This window comes from Epinephelus fuscoguttatus, linkage group LG20, assembly GCF_011397635.1.
Source record: "Epinephelus fuscoguttatus linkage group LG20, E.fuscoguttatus.final_Chr_v1".
Classification (NCBI taxonomy): domain Eukaryota; kingdom Metazoa; phylum Chordata; class Actinopteri; order Perciformes; family Serranidae; genus Epinephelus; species Epinephelus fuscoguttatus.
In genome coordinates this window covers 33,721,654-33,731,948 of record NC_064771.1, presented here as the reverse complement: position 1 = coordinate 33,731,948, position 10,295 = coordinate 33,721,654, and the positions used below count along the sequence as shown (strand labels likewise).

The following is a 10,295-nucleotide window of genomic DNA, read 5'->3' as shown; positions in this document are numbered from 1 at the left end:
GTGAAATGATATGATGCATTATGGGATATGATGAGACAGTGATGTATCATCAGAGTATTAAAGTTAAACTGAAACAGACTCACTCAGCTGATCAGATACATTAAAGTAGAATTACTTCCATTTACAGAATCCAGACATTTTACTCCTGACGACTGAGACGTCCAAAAATACCAGTGAACATGAACATCTCTCCAACAGAGGTAAAACTGATCTGTGATGTCAGTGTTTACAGCTTGATGTCACAGTATTTACAGTGTGATATCACAGTGTCTATGCTGTGATGTCACAGTGTTTTCAGCTCCTGTTGGTTAACTCTGACTGACTGTCAGGAAAATAACACACTGAAATGGTTCCCTTCAAAATACGACCTCCTATTTTATTTTTTAATCTCATTTCCTGTGATTACAATAAGTCACTGTGATGTCACTGAGTTTTCTGATGATGACAAAGTTTGGAAAGAAGAGAAACAAAAGACAGTGAGCAAACAACAAACACTATAAATATTAGACTTTTATTCTGAAAGGAGACACACAAAAGGAACAGCCAGTCACTCCCTGCTTACATCACTTCCTGCTTCAGCAGTACGCCATGACATCATCATTACATTGCACTTTACAATACAGTCTTGCTACAGTACAGCTGCTAATGCTAGCAGACAGCTAGCTTGCTAGCTAGCCAACTTAAATGGCATTTATAAGTCTGTTAGCACAAGCTAACGTGGCGGCTAGCTAAATTGTTGCGTTCAGGTCACGTTGGAGTAAAGAGTAAACTTTTACTCTGAAAGTTAGCCTGAATCTCTACTGATTAGCCCCACCCACAGGACGCTACGACACGCAGCCATGTTTTCATTTCATCACTTAAAATTAGAATAATGTTTCAGACAAAAAGGGAACTGAACTGAGTGTGAACCCTTTGTTTACCAGGATCAGACCTGAACACACCACAGCTCTCTGAACACTGAACCAGTTTTACAAACTGTTGCCATCGGTCACAGAAACAGAAACAAACTTTAAGTTTATCTTCACTTTCAATAGTCAAACTTATTAATAACATACAGCAGTCGGTTGGTAACAGTTTTATTCCAAATAAAAACACATTTTTTTCTGGGGTCACGTTGGTATTTACAATAAATCTGACGTGACTTGAACGCAGCACGACGCCACCTGCAGTCAAACATCTCGACTCCTCCCATATTCACTTTAAATACACTTTACATTTCCTTCAAACCTTCCTGTCACATGCTTCATACGTTAAGACACACACACACACACACACACACACACACACAGATTTTATTACGGGCTTTTAATCTGGTAAACTGGCTACAGGAGCAAACAGGAAGTGCAGGGTTCACCTTTACCTCTCCGTCTACAGCAGTTACCATGACAACAAGACTACAGTCAGTGGCTAGATTGCATAGCAACAACTAACCATCACCAGAGGAACCAGTGATTGTTAGCCACATGCTAAGGAGAGTGAGTTTAGGCTAGTAACAAAAAAGAAACAAAAACTTCCCACCTTCATCATCCTCATCCTCATGTTGCATTCACATGCATCAGGAAATAAAACCACCTGCATGAGCTAAACGCAGTGACCCAATGTGCTGTCATCATGTCGACAGCCAATGATAGCAGAGTTGTAATCTACATGGATACTGACAACTGAGACCACAGACGGCGGGCCAATAAAAGAGAAGCTCCTTTAAAGGGCACTTCTGCTGTTTTCAGACCTGGACGTAGTGGTTAGCACGGTGGATTAGCTCCGGATGCTAACGGCACAGGAAACCACTCCTGGAGAACCTCGCCAACCAGACCAGACACAAACAAAACAGAACTAGTTCAGATAGCTGAGGAGCAACACAATGTAGATCCATTATAAATTCATTCAGAAAGCTGGGGGAGGGGCAACACTGACGCACAGTGTTCCTGAACAGTTAGCATGAGTCCATCAGAGCAGACACGTCTGTCAGGATCACATCCCGGTCACAAAAAACTTTCCTTCAAACACTCGACAACACGTCAGAGAAAAAACACCGCTGATGCTCTTCACCTCATCAGATACACCCCAGATCACTGAGGCATTGTGGGAGATGTAGGAAATCATCACAACACTTTCTCAAACACAGTTGGCCCCACAACAGTCGGCCCCCCATTGGCTCCCATCGGCACCCATCAGCCCCCAGTTCCTCCTCACAGTCTCTGTGTGGGAGTTGGTGATTGTGGTCTACATGCCTCCATCTCTGTCTGCATTCACAAACACATCAGCTGCTCAGGGTGAACCTGCTGAGGGTCCGAGGCCCTGAGGCCTTGAAGTCCTCAGTTCAGACTGACAGGAAGCAGATTAACCACTACTGCTCTCGGTTCTTATCCACGTGAGGCAGAGTCCAAGACAAGTCTGAGTCCACATGGGCTCCGAGTCAAGACATCAGATCAGAAACAAAACAAAGTTCAAAAAGTCCAAGTCAACACTCCAAAAAACGGAGATAAGTCTGAGTCAAAACTTCCACAAAAAGACATCCAATTAAAAAGAAGTCAGAGACAAATTTCCTATTAGTCAAATCCAAGTCCAAAAAGCCCCCCAAAACCCAAGACAAGTCCAAGTCAAAAACCCAGAAGGACCTGAGAGAAGTCCAAGTGAAAGCCCCCACTATATCCAGCCAATTCCAAGTTGTCTTTGAAGAGCAGCGGCTGAGTTCAGAGGAAACAGTTTAAAGTGCTACAGTTCTGTCTCCATGTTGTGCTCAGTTAAAAAGATGAAGGTCTGCTGAGGAGTTATGAGCTGTGTTTAGTTGTGACGCCTGTAAAGCCAAAGTCTTTTCCTTTAAATGTTCTTATTACAGCCCTGTAACATCATTATCGCCATCATCATCATCGTCATCGTCATCATTTAAAGGAACATAATCTGATACCAAAGGTAAAAGCTAAAAGACCGGCTGGTTTCCACTGACTACAGAGGCCAAAGCTAAGAGGACAGTATGAACTAAAGCGCAGGTTCTTTTCACAAAGTTTTGGTCTGTGAAGGTTCTAGTTTAGTCTCACACGGAGACAGGACTTGACTCAGTTCACTCTGAATTCACTCAGTTTAAAATTTAAACTTTATTTGCTCAGGTAAACTGACATGTCAAATATTCAAGGTGTTCAGAGTGAACGTTCCTACTGAACCTGAGAAGGACCAAGAGGAACCTCTCAAGTTGGACTGAATACAAATGTCCCCCCTCTGGACTTGCAGATGGAATATTCAGTCCATCTGTGGACACAGAGTCCATATGAGGACTCGAGTCTGAGTATTGGGGAGTCCTGACAGTTGGACTCAGCCTTGTGTAGGTTTTCAGGTTCTGGATGAATCAAAGGTGAACTGAGCTTGAAGGCATCAAGGTTTAACACACAAACAGGATTTCACACTGTAAAAACAACGTCGAGCAGAGACTACAGAAGGGTTTCATCACTGAGTCAGAAGGATTCTGGACTCAGTGTTTCAGACTGCTGGTCTTCTCTGACAGCTGATTCAGGAGCTGAATGTGCTGAAGGGCTTCTGATGAGAATCATGAATCAGCTGTCATGGTGAAAAAGAAAGAAGAACTGAAGGAAGGTCTGAACTTCCCAAAGAGCTGAGAAACAAATCACAGAATGCACGAGTCCTCCATCGGTCAGCCGTCCTCGTGTTGTTGATGTGTCAAAGACAGGACTCGGTCACTCAGCTGTGCTGCTGGAGATCACTAAGTGTTGCGATGTTTAGAACTCTTTACTGTATTTACACTTCTGTGAAACGCAGATGAAAGATGAAGCCTTGTGAAGGTTTTTTTAAACACCTTTAAGGCCTTGAAACTTTTATGGATCTTTGGGAGGTTTTAAGAAAGCACTTTTGAGTCCATGTAAGACCTCTGAACATTAGAGGTCATCTCCTGGATCCATTTCAAACTTAAATCTGTTGGATGCTTTTAAAAAGCCCTTTGACTCCTGGATCTCTTGTGAATGTCTCAGTTTGTGGTCAGTTGCATATTTGAAAAAGTGACGAAGTACAAACTCTTGAATTGTTGGGATGCTTTTAAAAAGCACAGGTCCCTTTGTAACATTTTAAAGAGGCCATGAGGGTATCCAGCTGATCGAGCCAACTGTGGCACATCTGGCTGTGTTCTGGTACAGGAGGACCAGATGTGAACCAGGTCTGGTTCTAAAGGGGCAGCAGGGTTCCAGGAAAACCCAGATGTGCCAGAGTGTGACCGCTGTTTGGCCGAGACATTTTGATGACCTGAATCGCCTTTAATGTGGAGTCTTCGTCTCCATCCAGACATTAAATAGTTAACGTTAGGGCAGCTAAAGTGGCTCAAGTGAAAGCAACAATCCGTAGTGTTTCCTACAAACATGCCTGGATAAATTCCAGAGAATATAATATTTCGGTGCTCTTGTGAGGGTCCTGTGAATTTCTTACATCTTGGGAACAAAATCAAGGAGTGATTTTAAAATATCCTGTGACGTCTCACCAGTAGGGGGCACTGGTCTCCACTCGACCCCAGCTCTGCCACTCAGGGAAGATCCCTGCTGACGTCCTGGGACTTCCAAAAGGATCAAACTGCATCTCTTCCCTCTTCTCTCTGTCACGGTCTCTCCGGATCTCCAGCCCGGCGGTACTGTCAGTGCTCTGGGACAAGGTACTGTTTGGGTCCACCAGCCGGTAGTTGTGGCCCTGGTTGTTGTCCCAGAAGGTCTGGTCCTGAGTCTGGTACTGGATGCAGAACTCCACTCTGTTGGAGGGCTCAAGGACCTCTGGTACAGAGACGGAGAAGGAGAACGTGTCAGTGTCGGGGCAGCCATAGACGTTGTTTAGATACTGACAAGGAACCTCCCGGAAGGAGCGCCACGAGTCGAAGGTGATCCGGACTGAGACAGACTTGTCAAAGCAGAGGTTTCGGACCTGGACGGTGCCTGAGAGCAGATGCTCCTGGACAGAACAGGTCTCCAGACAAACCTGCTGGGCTTTTAGGCGGTTCCTCAGGTCCAGATAGTCTGCAGCAGGCGGGGTGAAGTCCAGAACCAGACCGGATCCACAGTCTGCAGCGTCTGGAAGAAGAACAGATCTTTAACTTCATTCTATCAGTCTACGTCACTGCATGGGTTTATGTCTCTTTTCTTCCTGTTGCATTTATAAAAACATTATATTGTCCTAACGTTTGTTTAGTCTGTAAAATATCAGTAAATACTGAACAGTGATCGTCAGAAAACACCTGCGGTCAGAATACTACACATTCAAACCTGAAAATATTTATCTCAGTATAAGAAGAGGAAAACAAGAGAAAACTGACAAGAGCTGGAAACGATTCTTTCGTCTGACTGATCGACTGATCGTCTTCAGTACTATTCAGCTCACCTTTATTGTCTCCAAGGTGTAGTCTGGCGGCGGCGCCCTCTATCTCTGTCAGGTGGAACTGCAGCTCTGTCAGGGCGTCATCCTCGGCCTCGTTGAAGACGTGGACCGTGGTGAGCGCCAGCCCTCGTGTGTCTGCAAATACCACGCTCTTCTTCTTCTTCCTCCTCAGCCACGCCAGGCCGCCGACGTCTGTGGCTACTGACGGTGAGGTTGTGGTTGCCGTGGCGACATTGCTGAGGGCATAGCCGCAGCTGCCGGAGGACAGACAGGGTCTCAGAGGTTCACAGCGCTTCAACAGAGCGGCTGCTGACGAAGGACAGCGGTTGTCATAGTTACTAAGGAGAGAGCGCAGAGGAGGAGAGCTGGCCAGGCAGATCCTCACGGCCATGTCGACGGGCATGATTGGAGACGGACCCCCAGGGCGAGGGTTCAGGATGTGGAGAACCCTGAAGACACAGAGCGGAGACACAGTTAGTTCTGACCGGGTCAACGGGACCAACTCAGCCAACAATCAGCTACTACTGACTCAAGTTAACTACACTAACTAAACTAAACTTAACTCTACTGATCTAAACTACACTAAACTAACTATACTAAAATCTACTTAAGTAAACTAACTTAACTCATCTTAACTTAACTCAACTTTAAATCAGGGCTAAAAACACTATTGTTTACTGAAGCGTACTCTTAGATTAAATACTTAGCTGCTGTATTCTACTGCCCGTACTTTTTAACTACACACTGCTGATTTATGCCTTTTATTATTCTACTTCTTACCGCTCTTAGATGCAATGTATTGAGCCTGTTTTTATTTTATGTTACTGTATTTTATTATCACTATGACTCTCATTTATTTATTTATTTTATGCTACTGTATTTTATTATCACTATCATTCTCAATTTCTATTTCCCTTTTTAATTGACTGTTTTTATTGTTTTAAATTGTGTCTTGTTGCTTTTAATGTCTCTGTAAAGCACTTTGAATTACCTTGTGTTGAACTGTACTATACAAACTTGCCTTGCCTTAACTAAATTAACTAAATTATACTTCAGTAACTCAACTCAACTCAACTAACTGAGGTAAAACCAACAAATGAACTGAACTTGTGAAATTACACTTGGCTAACTAAACTAACTAACACTAACAACTCAACTCAACTACTCTGACCTTACTAAAATAAGCAACTAACTAAAGATAACTAAAGTAAATGAAATTAAGCTAACTCAACTCAGTTTAGTTCAAATACCTTAAATAAACTAAAATAACTAAACTAATCTTAACTCAACTAAACTACCTGCTGAAGGTGCAGAACTCCTCAGTTTGTGTTTCAGCTGTTAAACTTTAGTTTGACTGTTCTGAGGTCAGCGACGTCTTCACAGGAAACATCATCATCACCACCATCATCATCATCACCTCTCTGCTGCTGTGGCGCTCTGACTGTCTGCAGCTCTGGATCATGACATCATCTCTCTGTCACTTTACAGTCAACTCCAAATCTATCAGTATAATAAGTATAACAACAAAAAAAAGAAGACACTGAGTCGAATCAGAAAGCTGGAAATATCTAAAAGATGATGTCACCTGTACTGCGTGATGGTCTGTGTATTTACTGAGCAGTGATTAAGGTTAGTCTGATGTCACTGCTCCTCTGGACAGTTAATGACGTCATAAGAACAATAAGTTTAAGTATCAGTGCAGAAAATATTTCACACAATATCACAGCTGCTGTTCGGATCAGCTGTTTCCTGTTTTTTTATCACGTGATGGAGACATTTTGTTCTTTTCACCTCTCGGGTTGTTTCAGACTAATCTCAGGTCGGTTCATCAGGACCAGATCCAGGACCGGGAGGAACAGGTCTAGTACAACCATCAGAGACATGAGGGGCAGACAGGAGGACAGCAGAGACAGACAGAGGCATGAGGACAGCAGCTCCCTGTCCTCGTGCAGGACAGGGAGCTGCTGTGGCGCAGTTTGGTCAGAGTCCCTCACCTGGTGCAGTTCATTGAAAAGTTTCCGTCGCAGTAGAACCTAGCAGAACGTGATGTCATCCAACACGAGCCGCAGCAGCAGAGAGCGCGAGACCTTCCCGTTTGTTTGTTTTTTAATTTATTTTAACTTGTTTTGTTTTTTATTTTTCAGCCATTTTAAGGAGACGCTGCAGCAGGTCCGCGCGCTCTGACACGCCTCCCGACACACAGACAGACAGAGACACAGCAGCCAATCAGAGCTCAAAACCATCAGCTGCTCTCTCCCTCGGCCAATCACAGACGAGCCAAAAACAAGACAAACGTCCATCTCTGACGTCACATCTGGGCGGAGCCTGTCCTCCAGACGAAGGTGGTGGGGAGTTTCAGCCCTGAGTTTGGACTGACAGGCAGAACTGAGCTCAGACTGTTCATCAACAGAGAAGAACTACAACTGTTTATTCTGATTGAGTTAAATTAATGAATGATACATGTTCATGATAATACACTTTATTCACTCACAGACACATTTACATTACATAAATAAGGTTTGTAAATGATAAAATTAAATCTGAGATGAAAAACGTGGTGCTCGTACTAGGAGGTGTTTGATATCGTAGACAACTCAAACAAACTAACAACTCAAAGTACACGTCAAATAAAATTTCTCCAAACACGTTTCTTGTTATTTTAGGTAGTTATTATCACGCTAATGTATGTTCAAGTGTCCATTTCCCCCGATAAGTTGGTTTTAATTCGTTATTTGATTCTATAAACAGTCTGACCATCTCGAGCTTTTATTTTGGTACTTCCGGTGACCGGCAGTGTGAATTTGCATATTAGCTAAATATTTAGTTTCACCCAAAACATTTAGATTTAACATTTAGATTTAGATTTAGCATTTAGATTTAACATTTAACATTTAGGTGCCACATTTACTATTTAGATTTAACTATTTAATATATTTCTAATTTAACAAATATTGCTGTAAATGTGGTAAAAGGTGACGTTAAAAAAATCACAATACTTTTTTAAACATTGTTTGAAGCTAAATGTGGCAAAATGTTGATGTTATTTTCAGCGTGAGACACTTTACAAATGGCACCCCATACAGTCGACTCATCGCTGACCAATCAGACAGAGGGATTGTTTATGACACCAAACCAGTGGCTGCTGGTCTTTCAAGTAGGGGAAGCTCACTTTAAGTTTACATCATAAAAGTTGTCATATTGTAGCGAGGCAGTAACTTATAAAAGGAGCATTTAATTGAAGCTGTTTTTCAACCACACTCATGCCATAGAACCACAGCAACACACACCTCAAAGATTTTCAGATGGGTGAAAAGACCTGTTACTTTTCCCCACCCTTTGCACCAAATCAATCTGAGGTGTTGATCTGCCCTGCTGTTTAACTCTAAGTTTCTCCCCGTAAAGAAGACTATCAAATGGCTTCGCCAAAATCCAGTGGACAATATTCAAATTGTCTGCCATTATGTGCAGCTTGCTAGCTCGCTCGCTAGCTGGGGCTGCTGCACGAGGCTAGAGTGACCGCCTGTGAGTGCTTTGGGACGGTGGAGGGGCTCACAGCAGCACCCGCTGCTCGTTGGGGACAGTAACTGCAGAGCGACAGAAGTCAGAGTCTCCAAGCATGAGTACAGTCTCCAATAACACCAGAAAAAGATGCTAGATTTGTCGCTAGTCGTTTTTAACAAAGAAAAAGTCACTAAGAGGATTGGAAAAGTCTCCAGATCAACTCGGAACAACGGAATGAAACTTGAAAAATGCTCCAGTGGTGGTTTATATTACAAGATCGCTGATTCACTCATTTCGCTGTCAATCAAAAAGGGATTCAGCCTCAGACAGATCATCCCATCATCATGCAGAAGCCCAGCGTCCAGGCCAGCCGAGGCCAGCCCACTGCCCCATAGACCCCCAGAGACGCTGAGCGTCCGATGGGTGGGACAAAACCAAGCATTTATCCATTGACTGTCTAGTTTCGCTGCAGTGGAACAACCCACTCTATGCTTCCCCATTGAAGTCTTTAGACGCTGAGCTTCCACTGTTTAATGCACTGTGACGCTACGGGAATGAATGAGAAGAAAGTCGCGTCAGTGACTTGTGATAAGTAGCTGATTCTGAACAAAAGCTGAACGCGTTGTAGCACATATTTAGTCAATGAAATGTAAAGACAACAGTACATATTTGACCACTTATTTTTTGACATTTTAGGGGAAGCTGAGCTTCCCTTGCAGTCTTAGAGCAATCACCACTGCACCAAACACATGATGATGTTTTTAGCTGCATTTTAATATTTAACTCCCACAGTGAAAGCTGACTGTCTGATTCATCCCTGCAGCTCAGGACAACATGAGACAGCTGGAAATAAAAACTCAGCACACTGTCCATCAGCTCCTGTGATTATACACGTCACCATTTACACTCAGTCTGACGTCATGTTCAAGTGTTTTTATGTTCACAGTCTCTTCATCATCCAACTAAAGAACAAAACTACTCACTCTATATTTATATTCATACAGAATCATACCGACATTAACTTTAAATCTTGCTGTTTGTTTGATATTTGGAAATAATTTATGGTGTTTCTACGTCTTCTTCTGTTGTAAGATGACAGACTACAAGATTTCATCTCATATCATTTGAAGAACTTCCTTCATGTTTCTGACGACATCTTTTACAATGAAAATCTCTGTCTCTTTCAGATGAACTCATGGTGGCTGCAGAGGAAAACAGTTCACTGAGATGGTAAACAGCTTCATTGGTTATCAAACAGTCAGTGTGTGAGTGAATCAGTGAGGCCAAATAACATTGAGACACCCTGAGTCTGTTGGACTAAAGTCTACTGTTCAAACAGGTCTTTTAACAATAGGAGGAGTCAGCAGGTCAGACGGCATACAGTCCTGTCAGACCGTGCTGAGGGCAATAAAGCTGCTATGGTAAAAAGGAGC

At 43.0% G+C, this 10,295-nt stretch overlaps 1 protein-coding gene across 2 annotated transcripts; it reads right to left on the bottom strand.

The window, feature by feature from the left end:
* Positions 1-490: 490 nt before the first annotated feature.
* LOC125880580 (protein phosphatase 1 regulatory subunit 3C-B-like) lies at positions 491-7,590 on the bottom strand. 2 transcript variants are annotated; one of them, XM_049563169.1, is made up of 4 exons: positions 7,356-7,590; positions 6,660-6,861; positions 5,365-5,810; positions 491-5,057 (listed from the first exon to the last, which is right to left on the bottom strand). In XM_049563169.1, the coding sequence occupies exons 3-4, from the start codon at positions 5,762-5,764 to the stop codon at positions 4,477-4,479; spliced, it is 981 nt and encodes a 326-aa protein (XP_049419126.1). In that variant the 5' UTR covers positions 5,765-5,810; positions 6,660-6,861; positions 7,356-7,590; the 3' UTR covers positions 491-4,476. The 2 variants fall into 2 exon arrangements, with proteins under 2 accessions (XP_049419126.1, XP_049419125.1); XM_049563168.1 differs by lacking the exon at positions 6,660-6,861 and having other exon boundaries at positions 7,356-7,589.
* Positions 7,591-10,295: the final 2,705 nt, after the last annotated feature.

Bases quoted from the DNA above. Each gene is read 5' to 3' on its own strand.
- LOC125880580 (XM_049563168.1), bottom strand. From the start codon at position 7,414: ATGACATCACGTTCTGCTAGGTTCTACTGCGACGGAAACTTTTCAATG. The intron at 5,811-7,355 runs GTGAGGGACTCT...CTGTGTCTTCAG, and splicing joins TTTTCAATGAACTGCACCAG to GGTTCTCCACATCCTGAACC. The intron at 5,058-5,364 runs GTGAGCTGAATA...TTCTTCTTCCAG, and splicing joins ACACCTTGGAGACAATAAAG to ACGCTGCAGACTGTGGATCC.